Source organism: Aquarana catesbeiana, linkage group LG13 (genome assembly GCF_042186555.1).
Source record: "Aquarana catesbeiana isolate 2022-GZ linkage group LG13, ASM4218655v1, whole genome shotgun sequence".
Classification (NCBI taxonomy): domain Eukaryota; kingdom Metazoa; phylum Chordata; class Amphibia; order Anura; family Ranidae; genus Aquarana; species Aquarana catesbeiana.
This window is the reverse complement of record NC_133336.1, coordinates 59266279-59290660: the sequence shown is the minus strand read 5'-3', so window position 1 is coordinate 59290660 and position 24382 is coordinate 59266279. Positions and strand designations below refer to the sequence as shown.

General features: G+C 43.7%; 1 protein-coding gene across 2 annotated transcripts; it reads right to left on the bottom strand.

The window, feature by feature from the left end:
- Window positions 1-9157: 9157 nt before the first annotated feature.
- On the bottom strand, window positions 9158-22307 carry ZBTB25 (zinc finger and BTB domain containing 25). 2 transcript variants are annotated; one of them, XM_073609789.1, is made up of 3 exons: window positions 22196-22307; window positions 17307-17484; window positions 9158-10421 (listed from the first exon to the last, which is right to left on the bottom strand). In XM_073609789.1, the coding sequence occupies exons 2-3, from the start codon at window positions 17477-17479 to the stop codon at window positions 9305-9307; spliced, it is 1290 nt and encodes a 429-aa protein (XP_073465890.1). In that variant the 5' UTR covers window positions 17480-17484; window positions 22196-22307; the 3' UTR covers window positions 9158-9304. The 2 variants fall into 2 exon arrangements, with proteins under 2 accessions (XP_073465890.1, XP_073465891.1); XM_073609790.1 differs by having other exon boundaries at window positions 22214-22291.
- Between the last annotated feature and the right edge of the window lie 2075 nt (window positions 22308-24382).

Here is a 24382-nt window from a genome sequence, read left to right as displayed (position 1 = left end):
TTATTACCCTTTCCTGTTTTATACAGTTCAACTACCGTTTCCCCCAGATCCTCTGACAATTCTTTGACCTTTTATACACACACACCAATTACAACCAAACAGATCACAGGTGAGGATGGTTACCTTTAATAGCCATTCAAACCCCTTTGTGTCAAATTGTGTGCATGTTATCAGGCCAAAATCACCAGGGTATGTAAACTTTTGATCAGGGTCATTTGGGTAGTTTCTGTTGTCATTATGATTTTAAAAGAGTGAATACAGTTGATTGATAATAAATGGCTTTAGCCAAACACTAACCATGAGTGAAAGAAAAGTTTTTCTGTTATCATTCATATTCTCTAAAAAATGGCCAAGAAATCATAAATTCTGTCAGGTTATGTAAACTTATGGGCACAACTGTATACTGACACTGGAGGCTCACATTAAGGGTTAAGAACACAGTGAGTTTTTTGTTCATTAGAACATTCATAATTAGTTTTCCTGGGTAATTAGTGAAGTGACCTGCTTTCTTATTTGTCAAACTTGCCTGCAGAGTTTTCATCTAACCCGAGGGAGCATACCTAGAAATAAATACAAAAGTATCTTTGGGTTTATCAGATAATGAGAGTCAAATTTATGCAATATTCCAATTGTAATATTTAACATTTTTCTATTTAGGAGGTTGTATTGGGTAGAAAATATAGTTTTAAACTGTAGTTTTATTTATTGATGAATAAATGATGAGTAAATAAAAAAAAAATACATATGCCTTGCCTGAAATGTAATATTGTTTTCAGTGGTATTTTTATACTTCATTTTAACAACATTAACTGTAGGAGAGCCAACCACAGATCGATCAAGCTATATGTAACCCGTAAATGGCTACTGACCCATCTCTCATTCTACTGGCAGAACTTTGTGTAAGCCATTCCATACTCTGTATGAACTAGTATTCTTTCTTGCTACCCTATTCTTTTTTGTAACAATCAGCCTTGAGCCTTTGCACCCATCTGTCGTTACTCAGCACTGCAGCTAAAGTAATGCTGCAGTATACACCTGCCCTAATTAGGAGTGCTTAAATATATTGCTTTACATTCAGCCTGTATCTGATCAATGGGATTCTTTGGGTTTGATTTCTGTCTAGCTTCACTAATCAGAAACACTCATCTGATTTGAACTATACTAAAGAATAATTCTTAGATTGTAAGCTCTAAGGAGCAGGGCCCTCGGATTCCTACTGTATCAAATTGTATTGTATTTGTACTGTCTACCCTCAAGTTGTAAAGCGCTACGTAAACTGTTGGCGCTATATAAATACTGTATAATAATAATAATAATAATTACAGGCAGGGCTACATTATACACAGTTATATTTGGTCCAGCTTGGACCAATGTAACCTGGTTGATGCCCTTGGAAGCTGGAACTCACTGAAGTAGACACCGCTACTTCAGTGATCTCCACTTGCTCCAGGGCCTCTGAGCGGCTGCACTCCTGCCTACTGAACACAGAAGGGTTGGCAGCTTTGTATGGGCACTATTCACAGAATGATTAGAATTTTCTGAATGAATGCAAAGCGTTCTCTGTTTGAATAATATGAAGGAGTGGGGTGGCAACGTCCTGCTCTACACCTCATTGAGAGAACGCTTTGCATTCATTCAGAGAATGCAAAGCATTCTCTGGATGGTGCCCATGCTGAGAGGCTGACCTCCTGTGTTCACACTGTAACAGGGCAGCTGCTCAGCATGGGACCTGGAAGCAATTGGAGATCACTGGAGCAGCGGTGTCTACTTCAGTGATTTCCAGCATTCAGGGACATCAGCTAGGTATTGTATATGCATAGTTACATTGGTCCAAGGTGGACCAATGTGACTATGTATAATATAGCTATGCCTGGATTTATTCTTTACATTTTTGTTTCGTATCTGTTCTGGTCATTTGCCTTGACTGTCTGCTTAGCCAATGGGGTTGATTTACTAAAACTAGAGTGTGAAAAATCAGGTTAGCTGTACATAGAAACCAATCAGCTTCCAGGTTTTTGTCAAAGTTTAATTAACCGCTTAAAAAAAAAAAATTGCAATAAGCATATATTGATTGGTTTGCGCAAAAGTTATAGCGTTTACAAAATAGGGGATAGTTTTATGGCATTTTTATTGAAATTTTTTTTTTTTTACTAGTAATGGCGGCGATCATTGATTTTTATCATGACTGCGACATTATGGCGGACATGTCGGACAATTTTGACACATTTTTGGGACCATTGGCATTAATACAGCGATCAGTGCAATTAAAAATTCATTGATTACTGTAAAAATGTCACTGGCAGTGAAGGTGTTAACACTAGGGGCAGTGAAGGGGTTAATGTGTGTCCTAGTTTGTGTTCTATCTGAAGTGGGGGATGGGACTGTGCAGGGAAGCTAACAGATCGCTGTTCATACTCTGTATGAACAGATGACCTGTCAGTTCTCCCCTCAGAGAACTGAAAACTGTGTGGGGAGGGGGGGGAGGGAGGTGCGTGTGCGCACCCTAGTGGCCATATGGCGAAGCGATGTTACATAACGTTGTTTCGCCCAGGCGTGCCATTCTGCCGCAGTACAACTGCGGCGCTGGTCGGCATGTGGTTAAACAAACTGAAGTTAGAAGCTGATTGGTTTTTATGCACAGCTGCACCAGATTTCAACGCTTCAGTTTTAATAAATCATCCTCAATGGGTTCACCAAACTCCATGACACTTTCCCTGGGTTTCTCTAATTTGTACTTTCATTAAAGCCAGAGCTAGCTTAAAAAAAGGCCTGTGACCGACAGGCATAAACTTGCCTATGTATGAACTGGACTTCCTCCCTCCTGGACAGGTAAAAAGAAGTAATTTCTCCTAAAGGATCAAAGAAAATGATAAAGACACTTTCTTCCTTGAAGAAGGGAAAGGTTAGAACCTTTTTAGTGTCATTATTGGACAGACTTATCTTCTTTTTTTGTTTTTTCACCACTATGAGAAGCGATGAGAAACCTTAACAGGGAGACAAATAGCAGTAAAAACCTGAGAGACTAGCCCTTTTTAATGCTATCTTTAACAAAAAAAAGTCAGCATTTCACTTTAAGCTTTATATATATATATATATATATATATATATATATATACACACACACAGTATACTATATACATGTGGGAAATCAATACTGACCCATGTATTATGTTCATCACAATTCAAATCAATTTACCAAACACAATACCATAATAATATAAAAAAAAAACATAAACACAGCTTCAGATACAATTACAGCATAATCTTACACGTATGTATCTTGTGTTACAAAATAAATGAACTGTGCAAGTATATTTTTATTCAATCTGCATCAAAACATCACACAAACCTGGATCATCAGAGAATAATTGGTTATGTAGGACCTTGTCACAGTGGAGATTCAGACAAATTTCCACACAACAGGCACAAAAATGCACGCAAACTAAAGCTAGAAGGTGAAAGTCTGGTTCCCTAAATACATTGCATTGAAATCCCCAAGCAGGTATGCGACACAGTGGGCAAAGTACATAAACAAGAAACCCAAACATACATACAAAAATATATATGACATCTATCAGATCTAGAATAACAACTGCACCAAGAGTTGGCCTAATATTACTCATGATGAGGGACATTGGCTGACCATCGTCATTGGTTGATGAATGTCAAAAATGCAACATGGAGGACACTGAAGGGGAAGCCTGCCAAAACACAACTTTCTTTTTTTCAGTCAGTCAGCTTGATCTCTCAGTTCTATCTCCAACATTCTGCCTGCAACAGCTCCAAAAACCTCCCAGATGTGGAGAAGCTTACTTTATCTGTGGAACATCTACCTCACCACACGTTCAAAGACGAGATTCCCCTGCCTTCCCTTTTCCCCCATCAACGGCCAAGAAACTTTATATTTAAACATTAAAAGTGTATCTAAAGCCAAATTTTCTTGTTTGCTTTTGGTGGTGTCTTTTTTTTTTTCTTTATTACTGTTGGGAAGATTTGCTTTCACTTCTCTCACACTTCTCAACAGGATTCCTGCAGAGGTTGCTAGGGGTTCCTTGAGCAGTATTAGATCATTCTGCCGCCTGATGGTTTCTCCTGAGTTGCAGTATCAATTGCACTCAACAGAACCAGTGGTGTGAGACAGGTGGGGCCTTTCTTCTTGGTTCTCGTGTAAGTAATTACTGATCACCAATGGGCATACTTCCCACTGACCTCTGAAGTAAGAGGCATTAATCTAATTTATCTTAAAGACGAACTTCAGTCTGCTTACATAATTTGTAATAAAAAACATCTTTGCCATTCTGAAGCTTCCCTCCAACCACTTTGCATATTATTTTATATATATACTGTAATTCTGTACTACCAAATGCTGCAGAAATCTCCCACCACTGAGTCTAGCTGCAATCATTTTAACTGTGGGCAGCTGAAGCTGCTGCCTGTTCACTTCCTGGATTTACACAGAGGCACACCTCCAGCTCTGCAGCCCTTAATGGCCCTCTTACAACTCACCCCCACCCCCTTCCTGGCAAACTCTCAAGAGAGTGAGAGAGAGAGAGCTGTGCATGATGTCATAAGCCTAGGCTTTTTTCCAGACAAGAAAGCGGAAGTGGGCTGTATAAGGTATTTATTGGCAGAAAAAAAAATTTACTATACAAAGTTAAAACAACAAGGTCAGAAGGTTTAATAGATAGAAAGATGAAAAATGACTGAAGTTCCACTTTAAATATAAGGCATTCTTCCCAGTGACCATCAATGTAAGGGGCCTTCTTCTCACTGACTCCAAATGTAAGGGGGCTTTCTTCTTATAGGGCGTACACACGGTCGGACATTGATCAGACATTCCGACAACAAAATCCTAGGATTTTTTCCGACGGATGTTGGCTCAAACTTGTCTTGCATACACACGGTCACACAAAGTTGTCGGAAAATCTGATCGTTCTAAACGCGGTGACGTAAAACACGTACGTCGGGACTATAAACGGGGCAGTGGCCAATAGCTTTCATCTCTTTATTTATTCTGAGCATGCGTGGCACTTTGTCCGTCGGATTTGTGTACACACGATCGGAATTTCCAACAACAAGATTTTGTTGTCGGAAAATTTTATCTCCTGCTGTCCAACTTTGTGTGTCGGAAAATCCGATGGAAAATGTCCGATGGCGCCCACACACGGTCGGAATTTCCGACAACACGCTCCGATCGCACATTTTCCATCGGAAAATCCGACCGTGTGTACGGGGCATTACTGTCCATCAATGTAACGGGGCACTACATTAACCATCAATATGGGGGGCATTCTTCTCACTTACCCCCAAGATAAGAAGGCACTCTTCTTACTGTCCCATCAATGTAAAAGTGCACTACACCACTGACCACCACTGTAGCGAACAATCTTCTTTACAGACCACCAGTGCAAGGGTGGTCTCTCAGTGACTACTAAAAGAAGAAGGCACCTCTTTCACTGACCACCAATGGAAGGGGGAACCTTCTCCACTGACCACTAATGGAAGGGGGAACCTTCTCCACTGACCACTAATGGAAGGGGGAACCTTCTCCACTGACCATTAAGGGAAGGGGGGACCTTCTCCACAGACCAACAATGTAATGGAACCCTACATGGATCAATTCTTTATTTTATGATTATTACAGAAAATAAATGTTGTCTCACAATTGGGGGGGGGGGGGGGTTGGATCAGTTCTGGGTGTCACATACGCTGTATGCCACATTAATTTAGTTATTACTCAAGGGTTCCGCTATTGCAAAGGGTTAAAAAAGGCTGATAAGACGTGAATGGAAATGCCCACTTAGATAGTTGTCACTATTGGAAGAATTCCCCTCACCTCTGCCTTCTGAGCTTTTGATATACTGTACTTCAATAGTGACTAGGTCAGTGATGGGGAGAGGCAGGAAAATGTTTTTACTAGATCTCCATGCTTCTGTTATACAAAGGAGGTGCCATATTGTTGATGCTGTTTAAGCCCCCTCCCCACAAAGCTTTCTCTTTGGTTGCTGGGCCAAGATTATTCAATGCAGTTCAGTTAGTGGACACCCCCACATATTACAAACTGCAAATCTACACAAGCCAGCTGAGAACTACTTTCTAAACTTCAGTACAGGGTATGGAATTTTTAAAAGTACATTTTATGCCATTACAGTGCCTTGAAAAAGTATTCATACCCCTTGACATTTTTCACATTTTGTCATCTTACAACCAAAAACGTAAATGTATTTTATTGGAATTTTATGTGATAGACCAACACAAAGTGGCACATAATTGTGAAGTGGAAGGAAAATGATAAATGGTTTTCATATTTTTTTACGAATAAATATCTGAAAAGTGTGGCGTGCATTTGTATTCAGCCCCCTTTATTCTGATACCCCTAACTAAAATCTAGGTGAACCAATTGCCTTCAGAAGTCACCTAATTAGTAAATAGAGTCCACCTGTGTGTAATTTAATCTCAGTATAAATACAGATGTTCTCTGAAGCCCTCAGAGGTTTGTTAGAGAACCTTAGTGAACAAACAGCATCATGAAGGCCAAGGAACACACCAGACAGGTCAGGTATACAGTTGTGGAGAAGTTTAAAGCAGGGTTAGGTTATCAAAAAATATCCCAAGCTTTGAACATCTCACGTTCAGTCCATCATCTGAAAATGGGTATGAGTATGGCACAACTGCAAACCTATCAAGGCAATGCCATCCACCCAAACTGACAGGTCAGGCAAGTAGAGCAATCATCAGAGAAGCAGTCAAGAGGCCCATGGTAACTCTGGAGGAGCTGCAGAGATCCACAGCTCAGGTGGGAGAATCTGCCCACAGGACAACTATTAGTTGTGCACTCCACCAATCTGGCCTTTATGGAAGAGTGGCAAGAAGAAAGCCATTGTTGAAAGAAATCCATAAGAAGTCCTGTTTGCAGTTTGCAAAGAGCCATGCGGGGGACACAGCAAACACGTGGAAGAGGGTGCTCTGTCAGATGAGACCAAAACTGAACTTTCTGGCCTAAAAGCAAACGCTATGTGTGGCGGAAAACTAACACTGCACATCACCCTGAACACACCACCCCCACCGTGAAACATGGTGGTGACAGCATCATGTTGTGGGGATGCTTTTCTTCAGCAGGGACAGGGAAGCTGGTTAGAGTTGATGGGAAGATGGATGGAGCCAAATACAGGGCAATCTTAGAAGAAAACCTGTTATGCCCTGTACACACAACTGGTTTTCCCATTGAAATAAACTCTGAAGGTTTTTCCGACGGAGTTCCGATGGAATTCCGCTCAAGCTGTCTTGCATACACACGGTCACACCAAATTCTGACCGTCCAGAAAGCGGTGACGCACAACACGTAGGATGGGACTAGAAAACGGAAATTCAATAGCCAGTAGCCAATAGCTTCCGTCTCGTACTTACTTCAGAGCATGCATTGTTTTTGGTACGTCGGAACAGCATATAGACGAACGGTTTTCCATGTTCTCTTTCTAGGTCTGTCAGAATTTTCGACGTAAAAAGTCCGATGGGGCATACACACGATCGGAATATAAGATGAAAAGCTCCCGTCGGATTTTTTCTGTCGGACATTCCTCTCGTGTGTACACGGCATAAGTCTGCAAAAGACTTGAGGCTTGGGCAGAGGTTCACCTTCCAGCAGGACAACGACCTTAAATATACAGCCAGAGCTACAATGGAATGGTTAGATCAAAGCATATTCATGTGTTAGAATGGCCCAGTCAAAGACAAGACCTAAATCCAATTGCGAATCTGTGGCAAGACCTAAAAAAATGCTGTTCACGCACGCTCTCCATCCAATCTGACAGAGCTTGAGCTATTTTGCAAAGAAGAATGGGCAAAAATCACTCTCTAGATGTGCAAAGCTGGTAGAGACATACCCAAAAAGACATGCAGCTGTAATTGCAGTGAAAGGTGGTTCTACAAAGTATTGACTCTAACCCTAAGTACCGTAACCCTAAGGCTCGGTTCACACAGGGGCGACTTGTCAGGCGACCTAGTCGCCTGACAAGTCGCCTCCCGTTCTGTGCTACGGAACCGTTCTAATAGGAGCGACGCAAGTCGCTCCGACTTAGAAAAAGGTTCCTGTACTACTTTGGGGGCGACTTGCATAGACTTCTATGCAGAAGTCGTTTTGCAAGTCACCTCGGAAGTCGTTTGCAGGTCGCCTCGCTGAGGCGACCTGCAAGTCGTGCCTCCCCTGTGTGAACCGGGGCTTACCCTAAGGGGGGCTGAATACAAATGCACGCTGGAACTTTCCACATATATTTGTAAATAATTTTGAAAAACATTTTCCTTACACTTCATAATTATGTACCACTTTGTGTTGGTTTATCACATAAAATCCCAATAACATACATTTATGTTTTTGGTTGTAACATGAGAAAATGTGGAAAATGTCAAGGGGTATAAATACTTTTTCAAGGCACTGTATTTATCCTAGTGGCAGTCTCCATTTACGTAACAACTGCTTGGATAGCAGGATATAGTTTTAAAATGAATAGTGAATAAAATTGCTATATACTGTATAAAAAACTACTGTATAGGGTATAAAACAAAGTCAACCCACTTACTGTTTTTTCTTTTTTCCCTGCAATGCCAAATAAAGCCAGGAACTGATAATTAGAATGTATGTGCCTCTTCCTTCCCTCCATTACATCCTACTAGTCCACTGCTGATTTCTCAATCAGAAAATACCAGTCTCCTGGCTGATATAATAATCCATTGGCTTACAGTACTTTGAGTTTCTGACCTGGAACAAGTAGCAGTAGCCAATTAAATGCTCTGACATCACACTGATCTGCATAACTGTTTCAAGTAAACAATTAGTAAAGAATAAAAGCCAGAGACAGACATCCAGCATTTTCAAAAGCTTGGCATTGACAGCCTACTTATGTTTTTCTTTTAAGAAAATTCCTAGTTAATTATGGGAGCTAAGCATCTTTTCTTAGTTCAGATCTCCTCACCAGACACAGGATGAACAATTGAAGTGCCTGCATGAATAAATGGTAGTCAAAGACATGTAGATGTCATATTGTACCCATTTCATAAACAAATATTGTTCAGTGATGTTTTGTGCTGAACCTAAGATGAATCAATGGCACAGACAAAATAAGATCTTCACCAATAAATGTGGTCACAATCATAGCACAACTGAGTAAATACCCTTTAAAAAGTTATTTTCATACAGCTAACACAAAGAACTATTTAAATACAGTATAACAAGTAGCAAAAAAAACAAAAAACTAAACAATCATAAAAAACAGCCACAAACAAACATCCAGTCCAACATGAATAAATATTATTCAACTAACACAGAGTCCACATTTTCTTGTGAGTTTGTGTCTTCAAGGTCCTCAAGGAATGGGGGTTCTAGAGCTGTATCTTCATCCTTCTGATTGTTATCAGTCAGATTGTTACAGTAGTTATGTAAGGAAAGATCAGCCTGACTGCCGAACCTTTGATAGCGGCTGAGCTTGTGGGATTTGGCTTTGTGTGTGTATAAGTGTTCCAGTAATAGGCTCCTCCGTACAAATCTGTGTCCGCACACCGTACAAGTGAATTTCCTTTTTCGTAAGAAGGAAAAATTACAGTTCAGCTCTATGGGTTCAGCATCCTTCGACAAAAATGAAAGCTGGTTGAGCTGCAGCTGTTCAGAGTGGGTGGCGTTCTGAAGAGCCTCGTAAGAGCCAAGGTGGCAGCTCTCGGTATTCTGAATGTTTTCAAGTATGGGGCGGACTTCCCCCAGGTCATCGCTTTCTAAAATGGAGGTAGGGACCCCGAAGGGGAGAGACTGGGATACATGGATATGCAAATGATCCCTCAATGTGCCACGAGAATCAAAATGTTCACCACAGTAGTGGCAGGAGTATGTTTTGCTGTCTGTCTTAACAAATGTTGACTCAACCTCGTCTTGCGACAGCAATGAATGCTGTGGAGATTTGACAGATTCAGTATCACAGGCTTCTTGCTTTATGGTTTTTACGGTGTTCTGAATGTCTTCTATCGATTTGACTGCGGTGCCCACTGGAGCAGGGAAATGTGAACTTTGCTGTTCAGAGCCTACACCTTCAAGGCCAATCGCAAGAGACAGCTGTAGTTGTGGCTTCTCTCCTTGTGGGGCAGACCTTGCACCAGTTGGTGGAATGTTTCTTAGGTTAAGAGTTTCCTTATTTGATTTCTGAGCTGATGAGATCTGAATTCCATATAAATTGGAGGACTGCATAGTTTCTGAAGTCAAAACTTGACTTGGCTCATTAACTGATGTGGAAAGGAGGTTAGCATGAAGAAACCTAACCCCTTCCTCTAATCGAAAGTGGTCCACACTTTGCTTGGGGGTTTTCCCTGTATACATGACATGCAGAAGGTAACTAAAAATGTCCGGTTGAATGTCTGTTGGCTGGATCTTTATACATTCACTGTTAAAAGAAGGAAAAGGAACAATTTAAATCAAAAGTGTAGGCAGTTTATATCACACTAAGGGTTTACTTAACACCAGCAAGGCTATTTAAAATGGGACTAAGGGATGACCCGATGTGTACTGGGTGTGTTAGAGATCACGGGGATCTAATCCACCTTTTCTGGAGAAGTCCAAAGTTACACCTATATTGGTCTGGAGTGCTCAATGCCCGATGGACCCTAATCCCTGTATTTTGGAAATCCTAGATGACCTTCCCATTCAAGACATTCCCAAACAAGCCATTGGTAGAGCTCTATTCCAGGCCCGTAAGTTAATACTTAGGCACTAGAAGGATGCTGAACAACCCTCGCTGAAGGAGTGGACTGCACAAATGGGTGATACGTTGAGATTAGAAAAATATATTTTCCAGCACAGAGATTGCACTGGCAAATTTGATAAACTGTGGTCCCCGGGACTCTCTCCTGTAGAATTAATTCTGAACCGCATTCTTTACTTCTTTACTTTAAGGTATTACTGTTTGTTGCTAATGTTACAGTCAAGATTAACCATATATATCTAAGCTGGTACAGTGGAACCTTGGTTAGCAAGTAACGCGGTTAACGAGTGTTTTCAAAGACGAGCAACTTTTTTTTTTTAAATTCTGACTCGGTTTTCTAGTGTTTTCTCGCAAAACGAGCAGAATTCAAGCTAATGTGGTGTGCAGTACCGCATTTGGCCAGAGGTGCGGGGGCGCCTGTGACATTTGGAATGGTTCGGAGCCATTCGGAAATACTCGGAATCACTTGGAAATACTCCGTTCCCGAGTGTTTTCCGAGCCTTTTCGAGTTCAGCCAAGCTGTCCCCGGGTATTTCCGAGGCTCTCCGAGGCCAAGCACCCCGCCCCCCCCCCGTCTCTGGCCACATGCGGTATTGTATGCAATAGAAGTCAATGCGGAACAAATTATCTTCGTTTCCATTTACTTCTATGGGGAAACTCGCTTTGATATGCGAGTGCTTTGGATTACAAGCATTCTCCTGGATCGGATTATGCTTGTAATCCAAGATTCCACTGTATTAGAAAATGTTGTGGAGACCATGCTTTTTCTGAGTGAGAGATGTGGTATATGTGAAGGTACTTGGATCGATTGTACTTTTTCTATGTATAAGTACTGTACATGCTCTGGAACGTGTATTGTTTTGTGTAGGCAGATATAAAATACACCCAGTTATGTATTTATTATCAAATCCTTATTGTAGCAAAGTATCTGAAAGGAAGCCTGGAAAAGTCCTGCTCGTGGTTTACACATCTCCCAGGCTCCACCCATACACTTTTAGAGACCTCTGCTTCTATACCCACCTTTCCCTTTTGGCAATTTAGACTCGCCTGTAAGTCAGAGTCAGTGCTCTTGAGCCTGGGGGTACAGACCAGTCGTGTCTGTGAGAGCTGCAAGGTTAGTGAAATCTATAAAACTGCATATGTGGAGACTTAACAAGCATTAGGCTTGCTCAGCCTGTTAGTTAAAATGTGGATTTGTATAGTTAGTGCTGGGACATGGATAGGATTTTGTTTTGGAGTTTTTGCCTTACTTATTTTTTTGGACACTGTACAGCATCTGTAAATAGCACCAATAAATACTGCACTGTTTGTCACTACATCATTGGACTGGTATTTGTGCCTAAGGGTCCTTTCACACAGGGGCAACACGACTTCCAGCGCGACTTTGGGAGGCAACTTGGACACGACTTGAGTATGAATCACAGCGCAACTTGGGGCAACTTACAAGCAACTTGAAGTTGCCTCCAGGACAGGGGACTTTGCCAGTGGACAATCACATAATAATCAGCTCTGTGGGAGGGGGGGGGGGGGGTTGCCTAGAAAACTATTTTTACTTCCTGGAAAGTTGCTTCAGTTAAGACAGAGGATCCGACTTGGAGGCAACTTCCATTGAAATCAATGGGTACAAGTCGCCTAGAAGTAGTACAGGAACCTTTTCTGAAGTCGGAGCGGCTGCAGTAGTGTGCATTAAGACAGATCCGTTCACTTACATTGTTTTTTTCATCTAGCGTGACTTGAGGCGACTAGGGGCGACTTGAAGTTGGATCCAAAGTTGCCCTGTGCTCACCCAAGGGAACTTTGTACCAGCTACCTATCCCCAAGCTCACATTATATATACAGCACATCCTCCTTAGCATTATATTTTCCCCTGGGAAAAAAAAACATTTAAAAAAAAAAATGTTTGTTCAAATGCAAGTTTTAGGCCTGAAAATTACTTAAAACCCCAAAATGTTGTAAACATTCAGAAAGTAGAGACTCTGTAAAACAAAATGATGGTAGTTGCAAATTTTTAAATTGCACAATATTTGTGCAACTGTTTTTTAAAACTATATTTTCAGAAAAAATGCTAAATTACATTTTGGAGCACACAAACAATATAAATTTCTTTTTTCTTGCAAAATGTAAAAGTCAAGACTGTGTTGACTAAACAGATACCAAGTAATTTAAGCTTTAAAGAAGAAGTATACTTTGGTAAGGAGTGCCTGTCTTCAGCTCCCAGCACTTGCCCCAGGCAAGCACTGGCTGACACATCTCACCTCTCTCTGCATTCCTCTTGAAGGTGCTTGCCTCAGGCAAGTGCTGGGAGCCATAGACAGATCCTCACTAACAAAGTGACTATCTCCTTGCTAGCTGCAATGGCGGATGGCTATGCATCAAGGAAAGGAGGAGGGGCCCTGCCCGACATCACAGCTAGCATTAAAGGGCACCTAGGAAGATGGGACACAATGCTACACATACTGTGCTTTGTCCCATTGGTAACTGAATAATGTAAACAAATAGTGATATTTCCTCAAGGGCTCGTTTACACCAGAGTACAATGTGGGAAACCAGCGTTCCATGCGTGTTTCCTGCACCGCATTCAAAAATGCACTGGGTGTGCGATCTGCTGCGGGTGTCAATATAATTCTAACGACACTCCAAATGCAGTGCGTTTGCCTGTACCGGATCACATGGAACCGCAGTACTATGCAATCCAGTGCAGTGTTTTTTAAAAAGTAGTGCACGTACTACTTTTGGTATGATCCAGTTTTACTGATACATGGTGGCACCTCTGCGCCGCATCACGTATCACACATGATCAGGCTCTTCCGGGGTGGGGGTGTATGTGCATCGCTGGCGGCTCCCTTCCACTGTGATCACACACAGCGGGAGCACAGCAGCAGGTTCGGCAAACTCGATGTCCGCTGGCACCCGCCGATCATCGAGCAGAGAGGTAGAATGGCGGTCTGCCTATGTAAACAAGGCAGAAAGGGTCTGGAGGATCTTAGTTATGAGGAAAGGTTGCGAGCACTGAACTTATTCTCTCTGGAGAAGAGACGCTTGAGAGGGGATATGATTTTCAATATACAAATACCGTACTGGTGACCCCACAATAGAAATAAAACTTTTTCGCAGAAGAGAGTTTAACAAGACTCGTGGCCACTCATTAAAATTAGAAGAAAAGAGGTTTAACCTTAAACTACGTAGAGGGTTCTTTACTGTAAGAGCGGCAAGGATGTAGAATTCCCTTCCACAGGTGGTGGTCTCAGTGGGGAGCATCGATAGCTTCAAGAAACTATTAGATAAGCACCTGAATGACCGCAACATACAGGGATATACAATGTAATACTGACACATAATCACACATAGGTTGAACTTGATAGACTTGTGTCTTTTTTTCAACCTCACCTACTATGTAAGATCGCCGTTCTGAGAGGAGGGAAGAGATGGAATTTGGGAATAAATTGGTTTGAGAGTAACTTGGTTTTTCCAAGACAAGCAAAATTCTTTAGTAAATTTTGACTTGATATACAAGCGATGTCTTGATATACAAGTAGCGTCATGTCACAACTGAGTATAAAAGAGAAGAGAGGAGCCTCTAAGTGTAGCAATATGGTTACATTTAATGAAGGTACAACAGTTAGCAACATATTGCTACACTTAGAGGCGCCTCTTTTCTCTTTTATACTCTGTAGCTCCTGCTGGATTTTGCTTCTAATCCCCTTGTGGCGGCTTCCATTTGTGGATGGACATTTTATGGTTATACAACCTATCACATTGCTATAATCTTTTTATATGGACTATAAACTGAATGAATGAATGAATATAACCCGAATGAAAATGAAAATAACCTATAAATAAATGAAAATAAATAAATAAATAATAAACAATTAATGAAAGTGAAAATAACCTATGAATAAATGGTTGTGGAATTAATTATTTGAGTTTCCATTATTTCTTATGGGGAAATTCGCTTTGATATACAAGTGCTTTGGGTTACAAGCATGTTTCTGGAACGAACTATGCTCGCAATCCAAGGTTTAGTGTAGTGCAAAAAAAAATTAAAAATGCAGAGATGATCAAATACCACCAAAAGAAAGCTCTATTTGTTGGAAAAAAAAGGACATAAATTGTATTTGGGTACAGCGTCGCATGACCACGCAATTTTACAGCACATCAGTTTGAAATTAACCATAAATAATGGTCCTGTAATTATTTCTCACACTCATTCATGTGCATCGATACCCAACCGATTCCCAGGTGCATGAACACAGGGGGTCCTTTAAATTTTTATCTATACATTTAAATAGATTTTTTTTCAGTGTACCATATTACTATTACCAGGGAGCTGACAAGGCTAGAATATTTTCCTTGACAGATCCTCTTTATGAAGAGACCTCTGATGTCTCCTCTGAACTATCGTTCACCTGGGGTGCCTCAAAATTTTGCATACATTTAAAGGGTGTTGTGACCGAAACACAGGTGAAGAAAGGCTGCTTTATCCACAAGGTCAGATCCTAGCAGTGCTGCCTGACAAGGAGGATTAGAAAACTGAAGGAAAAACACATTTTTAGCATGATGGTCAGCTCACACTCAGCTTTTCAATATATAAGTATGTACAGTGCCTTTAAAAAGTATTCATACCCCACATTTTGTCATGTTACAACCAAAAACGTAAATGTATTTTATTGGGATTTTATGTGATAGACCAACACAAAGTGGCACATAATTGTGAAGTGGAAGGAAAACGATAAATGGTTTCTAAAATTTTCTACAAATAGATATGTGAAAAGCGTAGCGTGAATTTGTATTCAGCCCCCCTGAGTCAATACTTTGTAGAACCTCCTTTCAATGTAATTACAGCTGCAAGTCTTTTTGGGGATGTCTCTACCAGCTTTGCACATCTAGAGAGTGACATTTTTTGCCCATTCTTCTTTGCAAAATAGCTCAAGCTCTGTCAGATTGGATGGAGAGCATCTGTGAACAGCAATTTTCAAGCCTTGCCACAGATTCCCGATTGGATTTAGGCCTGGACTTTGACTGGGCCATTCTAGCACATGAATATGCTTTGATTTAACCATTCCATTGTAGCTCTGGCTGTATGTTTAGGGTCGTTGTCCTGATGGAAGGTGAACCTCTGCCCAGTCTCAAGTCTTTTGCAGACTCTAACAGGTTTTCTTCTAAGATTGCCCTGTATTTGGCTCCATCCATCTTCCCATCAACTCTGACCAGCTTTCCTGTCCCTGCTGAAGAAAAGCATCCTCACAACATGATGCTGCCACCACGTTTCACGGTGGGGATGGTGTGTTCAGGGTGATGGGCAGTGTTACTTTTCCGCCACACATAGCGTTTTGCTTTTAGGCCAAAAAGGTTCAATTTTGGTCTCATCTGACCAGAGCACCTTCTTCCACATGTTTGCTGTGTCCCCCACATGGCTTCTCGCAAACTGCAAATAGGACTTCTTATGGCTTTCTTTCAACAATGACTTTCTTCTTGTCGCTCTTCCATAAAGGTCAGATTTGTGGAGTGCACAACTAATAGTTGTCCTGTGGACAGATTCTCCCACGTGAGCTGTGGGTCTCTGCAGCTCCTCCAGAGTTACCATGGGCCTCTTGGCTACTTCTCTGATTAATGCTCTCCTTGCCCAGCTTGTTAGTTTAAGTAGACGGCCGTGTTTTGGTAGGTTTACAGTTGTGCCATAGTCTTTCCATTTCCGAATGATGGATTGAACAGTGCTCTGTGAGATGTTCAAAGCTTGGGATATTATAATATAGCCTAACCCTGCTTTAAACTTCTCCACAACTTTATCCCTGACCTGTCTGGTGTGTTCCTTGGCCTTCATGATGCTGCTTGTTCACTAAGGTTCTCTAACAAACCTCTGAGGGCTTCACAGAACAGCTGTTTTTATACTGAGATTAAATTACACACAGGTGTACCAATTCGGTGACTTCTGAAGGCAACTGGTCCCACTAGATTTCAGTTAGGGGGTATCACAGTAAAGGGGGCTGAATACAAAGACCCGCCACAATTTTCAGACATTTATTTGTAAAAAAATTTGAAAACCATTTATCATTTTCCTTCCACTTCACAATTATGTGCCACTTTGTGTTGGTCTATCACATAAAATCCCAATAAAATACATTTATGTTTTTGATTGTAAGATGACAAAATGTGGAAAATGTCAAGGGGTATGAATACTTTTCCAAGGCACTGTATAAATTCAGTAGACTTTAGTGCACGTTTTATTGAGTAAATATACAACTTATCTAGTGATTTAAATAGACTACAGTATGAGCTTTACAAATATTGCTGCCTTTGGGGTTATAATGACTGAAACTAACGATAAACTGCTAGTGGTGGATATAGAGTTACAATTGATGTATGCCATAAAATATTCCCATTATAAGCACATTACAAACATCAAAACACACAAGGCCTTTAAGACTTCTATTTCAATCACTCAACTTCATTTTGAAGTAGTAGAATTCTATTATTTAAACCCACTTCCCATATGCTGTGAAGGAAATATAATGCATTTCTCATTCCTGCAAACAAAATGTGATTTAAAACATAAAGAGATGCTGGCACCTGGTCTGGTGAATGAAGATCATCTTAAAATAGTTTGAAAAGGCAGCAAGAACGGCTCTGTGTGCCTTGAAGTACACGTCCCCGATGGCGACAGTGCAGTCACAAAGGAAACCAAACTCGCGCTGCATGTTCAGTTGCTGCAGTAGAACCAGGCTGTGCATTGACTGATCCATTGCTCCTGAAAAGAACAAAGGTAGATATTTATCAAATTAAACAGAATCCTACATTTGTTCAATTGTGAATCCACATACAAAAGCACAATAAACCAATGCCCAAACAGACACTGTACATCATTGTCTGTTAAAGTGTTATTAAACCTACAACAGTAAAATCAGTCTGTATATGCAGTAAAGCATGCTTGTTATACTCACTGTAGAACCTAAGGGGTTAATCCTCTGCATTGTGTAAAAAGGCTGTTTGATCCTGTATGCACAGAACCTCCCCTTCTTGCACTGTCCCCATAACATATCTGGATAAGACAGAGTTATTGGAGTCAGTCTGCACATGCTCAGTTTGATGTGTATTGCTAGAGTTTTTTTTTTTCCTTGAGAAGGGGCATGTGATCAGCACAGGGCCAATGAGCACTGTCCAGACAGAGGGTCAGGGGTCCTGCATTCCAATAGGACAGTCATAGCAGTATGAAAACTCATCCTACAAGCTTTAACCAGACACTGATAGAAATCACAAGACTGCTATATACTGCTGATAAGAAAAGGTATTTAGCAGTTTATACTTACTAAAATAATTGCATTTCCATGTTCTGTGTGATGTGGGAGACCAGATATAGTGAATGCAGAGTTTTAGTAACACTTTATGTGAATGTCTGGACCACACACATCATGAAGTGGCACCATGGGATTGCGAGCCCTGGCACCCCTTGTTAAAGCGGGGGTCCACCCACACCGCCAAAAAAAAAAAAAAAAAAAAATTAAAAGCCAGCAGCTACAAATACTGCAGCTGCTGACTTTTAATACATGGCCACTTACCTGTCCCAGGGTCCAGCGATGTCGGCAGGCGACACCGAGAACCCGCTCGGTTCTCGGCAGCTGCCGCCGCCATCCTGGGTGAGGGAATCAGGAAGTGAAACGTTGCGGCTTCACTTCCCGGTTCCCTACTGCGCATGCGCGAGTCGCGCTGCGCGTCCCTAGTGGTCCTCGCTCTCTCCTGAGAGCTGTGTGTTCCCAGCAGACAGCGCGGTGGGGACGGGAAGAGGCGTAGACTCCCATGGGAGTCTATGCCGGAAGTGGGTGCAAATACCTGTCTTAGACAGGTATCTGCACCCCCCTCCCCCCTGAAAGGTGCCAAATGTGACACCGGAGGGGGGGAGGGTTCCGAAAAGCGGAAGTTCCATTTTTGTGTGGAACTCCGCTTTAAAGCTAAATTAATCTGGAGGGAAAACCTGCACCCAATTGGGACTCTCACCTACCTTTAACCAGTCCCCACCCAGGCCAATTCTGACATTTCTCTCCTACATGTAAAAATTTATATTTTTTGTTGCTAGAAAATGACTTATGCCGCGTACACACGACCGGACTTTCCGGCAGACTAGGTCAGACGGGATTAGTCCGTCGGACAATCCAATCGTATGTGGGCTAATCCGTTCGTTTTTCAGGGGAAAAATCTGATGGACCTAGAAATAGAACATGTTTGCAATCTATCCGACGGACTTAGATCAGGAAATACGTTCGTCTGTGTGCTGGTACGACACAAGGGAAGCTATTGGCTACTGGCTATTGAACTTCCTTGTTTAGTCCCGTTTACGCCATCACGTTCAAAACGAACGGACTTAGTCAGTTCGTTTGTGGGCAAGTCCATTCGTTTTGAAAGTCCGTCAGAATTCCGCCAAAAGTCCGTTGGACCTAGTTTGCCGGAAAGTCCGGTCGTGTGTACGCGGCATTAGAACCCCCCAACACTATATATTTTTTTCAGAGATCCTAGAAAATAAAATGGTGGGTGTTGCAATTTGTATTGTCACACGGTATTTGCGCAGTGGTTTTTTTTTACTTTCTGCTATAAAACATATCCAAAAAAAAAAAAAGTAAAAAAAACAAATGTCTTCATAAATTTAGGCCAAAATGTATTCTGTTACATGTCTTTGGTAAGAAAAAAAATCCCAATAGGTGTATATTTCTTTTGTGTGAAACTTATAGCGTCTACAAACAATGGTATAGATACTGGAATTTTTACTTATGTAAGCTAGTAATGGCGGCGATCAGCGACTCATAGCGGGACTGTGATAGTGCAGCGGACTGACACTGAGGCCTGGTTCACACCTATGCAGGTTGCAGTTTGCATACTCCAGGTGCATTTTGCGTTTTTCAATACACATTTTTGATCCATTGAAGTCTATGGAATCAAAAACCAGAAAAAAAATCCCTGGCCCTTTCCATAAAATGCACAGATGTGAACTACATCCATAGGAAACCGTGTTAAACCTGTAGTATGTTTCTGCAAAACTGAAAATGCACTAAAAAATGCATAGGTGTGAACCAGGCCCGAGTGGGAACTGACCAGCACTGACATCTCCAGTGACACTAATACAGTGATCAGTGCTAATAATATGCACTGTCACTATACTAATGACACTGGGTAGGAAGGTAGATTACATCTGGGGCAATCAAAGGGTTAACTGTGTGCCTCACAAGTATTAATGTGTTGACTGTGTGCTGCTTTTACTCAGGGATGTGACGGTTTGTATTCCCTGCTTTGCAGCCAGACAAAAGATCGGCATATCCCGCTGTCAGTTTGTGTTGTTTACATACACAGATCTCTCTCCTGTCATCCACTTCTCTGATTGGTGGGTCCTGGCCATGAATCATTAGCCGGAACCCGCTGATTGGCATGTGCTGGAGCCAGTGACAGCACATTAGGGTCGGCACTCACGCCCCCTACCCAGAAATGCAGAATCATGTATATATATATATATGTGATTCTGCGAGTGCCGGGACACAAGCTACAGGGCGCGGTCGGCAGATGGTTAAAGTGGCACTAAAGACAAAATGCTTGTTTTTTTATCTTTGACAGAGTGAAGAGGGATTAGAACAACTGTCAGGTATTTATTGCTGTCTTTGTGTAGGGAGATCCACCTTCTCTATTTGTCCTCTTTAACATTATCTTCAAAAGTGAAAGTAAAAGAAAATCCAAACATTTTGGGGTGACACCACAAGAATAGAGGGGGAAATCTTCATATGATTAAGTCTGGTGACAACCAGGGATCCACTCACTTTGGAGGGATTTCCTCTCGCTTCCTGTTTTGGCTATGGGACAGGAAGTAATGGAAAATCTCATCAATGGGACACAGATTGCAAAAAAAAATAAAAAAAAAACCTGACAAGGGTCACAACCCTCCCTTAGGCCCCTTTCACACTCTGGCGCTTTGCAGGCGATACAGTGCTAAAAATAGCGCCTCCAAATCGCGCTGAAACAGCCGCTGCTGTGTCTCCAATGTGAAAGCCTTGAGGGTTTTCACACTGGAGCGCTGCGCTTGCAGGATGGGAAAAAAACTCCTACAAGCAGCATCTTTGGAGCGGTGTATACATCGCTCCTTCCCATTGAAATCAATGGGGCAGCGCGGCTATACTGACAGCAAAGCGGTGCTTTGCGGGCGGTTTTAACCCTTTTTTGGCAGCTAGCGGCCAAATAGCGCCGCTAAAAATTTTTGCTTTAATTTTCTTTTTTATCGACTCGGCCCCCTCTCTCTTCTGATTGGCTAACTAACTTTGATTGACAGCCGTGGGAGCCAATGGTGCTGCTGCTGTGTCTCAGCCAATCAGGAGGAGAGTCCCGCATGGCTAAGACACTCGTGGACATCACTGGAGAGAGATGGGGGTCAGGTAGGTAAATTAGGGGGGTGCTGGGAAGGCTGCTACACACACAAGGTTTCTTTATCTTAATGCATAGAATGCACTGAGATTTAAAACCTGCCTTTACAACTCCTTTAACCACTTGACCTCCGGTAGATTTACCCCCCTTCCTGACCAGGCCATTTTCTGCAATACGGCACTGCGTTACTTTAACTGACAATTGACGTCCTTTTTTTCCCCACAAATAAAGCTTTCTTTTGGTGGTATTTGATCACCTGTTTTTTAAAAAATATTTTGCGCTGTAACGAAAAAAAATGCAATTTTGAAAAAAAAGTTTTTTTTGCTTTCTGCTATAAAACATATCCAATAAACAATTGAAAAGAAAATGGAACTTCATAAATTTAGGCCAATATGTATTCTGCTAAAGAGCTGTGTGCTGGTCGGGAACATACATGATTACACGCGTGTTCATAACCCGTATTCGTGAGCAGCGGTGTCACCGGGAAAACAGATGGGAGGGGGGAGGGGAATCCAACATTCTGTGTGGTCACCAGAACAGGAAAAGAGGGGAAATCTTCTAATGGGGACACCTTTTCCCCATGACAATGGGTACAGGGCTGTTTCCTCACATTGAATAGATTTCCTCTGACTTCCTGTTGACGCCACCAGAAAGGAAGTGCAGGGAAATCTCCCCAATGAGACACAGGTGGCTAAAAAAAAACCACTGACACCGGTTTAACCCTTCTTATTCCATTCATAATGCGGCCCATAGAGAGCAGCTTGTGTGTCCCCAGAGCACACATATAGAGTCTATAGAGCAGGACTTCTCTACATTCATCATCAGATGATAATAATGGTCTCTGATGTCATTATCTATGGACGGGTGGAGGGCTCGAGCTCTCCTGGCCCCGGGTGTCAGTGATAATAAATAAATGAGGGGTGGGGGAGGGGTGGCCCCGGCTTCTTCTCCCGTACATGTCTCTGCAGCGACGCCTGGCCCCGCCCCCCTCCTCCTCGGCGCGCGCGCTCCCCACCCGCCTGGAAAATTCCACAGGAAGCGGCTGATGAACGGCTCGCAGCTCTTACCCACAATGCCCCGCTCACCGAGCACAGCACGCGCCTCTCCTGTCTGCCGCCCAGATCTACAGGCCGAGGCTGGGGACGCCGAGCGAGTGGGCGGGACTCTGCTCGCTCTGACGTTCTCACGCACAGAGAAAGGGGAGGAGTGTCGCATGACTGGCAGGATGGCGCCAGGAGAGCGGAGAGTGTGGTCATAGTTGGCGCTGTCCTTCCTCTGATACCAAGGCGACAGGAGAGAGAGGGGGGAGGGGCGGAGGAGTGTGTGCTGAGGGCGCCATCACCTGGAAGTGCCCGCTCTCTACACATGGGATATGTATGGTCAGCATCCCACATCCTGACCATAGATGACAGCTTCATGTCTATTCAACTCACACTGATAATGACCCCCCCATGTGACAGCGCACACACCCCAAGAACCTTCCCATGTGACAGCGCACACACCCCAAGAACCCTCCCATGTGACAGCGCACACACCCCAAGAGCCCTCCCATGTGACAGCGCACACACCCCAAGAACCTTCCCATGTGACAGCGCACACACCCCAAGGGCCCCACCCCCATGTGACAGCGCACACACCCCAAGAGCCCTCCCATGTGACAGCGCACACACCCCAAGAACCTTCCCATGTGACAGCGCACACACCCCAAGGGCCCCACCCCCATGTGACAGCGCACACACCCCAAGAACCCTCCCATGTGACAGCGCACACACCCCAAGAGCCCTCCCATGTGACAGCGCACACACCCCAAGAACCTTCCCATGTGACAGCGCACACACCCCAAGAACCCTCCCATGTGACAGCGCACACACCCCAAGAGCCCTCCCATGTGACAGCGCACACACCCCAAGAACCCTCCCATGTGACAGCGCACACACCCCAAGAACCCTCCCATGTGACAGCGCACACACCCCAAGAACCTTCCCATGTGACAGCGCACACACCCCAAGAACCCTCCCATGTGACAGCGCACACACCCCAAGAACCTTCCCATGTGACAGCGCACACACCCCAAGAACCCTCCCATGTGACAGCGCACACACCCCAAGAACCCTCCCATGTGACAGCGCACACACCCCAAGAACCTTCCCATGTGACAGCGCACACACCCCAAGAACCTTCCCATGTGACAGCGCACACACCCCAAGAACCCTCCCATGTGACAGCGCACACACCCCAAGAACCCTCCCATGTGACAGCGCACACACCCCAAGGGCCCTCCCATGTGACAGCGCACACACCCCAAGAACCTTCCCATGTGACAGCGCACACACCCCAAGAACCCTCCCATGTGACAGCGCACACACCCCAAGAACCCTCCCATGTGACAGCGCACACACCCCAAGAACCTTCCCATGTGACAGCGCACACACCCCAAGAACCCTCCCATGTGACAGCGCACACACCCCAAGAACCCTCCCATGTGACAGCGCACACACCCCAAGAACCTTCCCATGTGACAGCGCACACACCCCAAGAACCCTCCCATGTGACAGCGCACACACCCCAAGGGCCCTCCCATGTGACAGCGCACACACCCCAAGGGCCCTCCCATGTGACAGCGCACACACCCCAAGGGCCCTCCCATGTGACAGCGCACACACCCCAAGGGCCCTCCCATGTGACAGCGCACACACCCCAAGAACCCTCCCATGTGACAGCGCACACACCCCAAGAACCCTCCCATGTGACAGCGCACACACCCCAAGAACCTTCCCATGTGACAGCGCACACACCCCAAGGGCCCTCCCATGTGACAGCGCACACACCCCAAGGGCCCTCCCATGTGACAGCGCACACACCCCAAGAACCCTCCCATGTGACAGCGCACACACCCCAAGAACCTTCCCATGTGACAGCGCACACACCCCAAGAACCCTCCCATGTGACAGCGCACACACCCCAAGAACCTTCCCATGTGACAGCGCACACACCCCAAGAACTCTCCCATGTGACAGCGCACACACCCCAAGAACCTTCCCATGTGACAGCGCACACACCCCAAGAACCCTCCCATGTGACAGCGCACACACCCCAAGAACCTTCCCATGTGACAGCGCACACACCCCAAGAACCTTCCCATGTGACAGCGCACACACCCCAAGGGCCCTCCCATGTGACAGCGCACACACCCCAAGGACCCTCCCATGTGACAGCGCACACACCCCAAGAACTCTCCCATGTGACACCGCACA

What these genes read in the sequence shown, in the direction of transcription:
- ZBTB25 (XM_073609789.1), bottom strand. Translation starts at nt 17,479, where the DNA reads ATGGATCAGTCAATGCACAGCCTGGTTCTACTGCAGCAACTGAACATG. An exon ending in ATCTTCATTCACCAGACCAG is followed by an intron (nt 10,422 to 17,306) that starts GTGCCAGCATCT and finishes TTCTTTTAACAG; the next exon opens with TGAATGTATAAAGATCCAGC.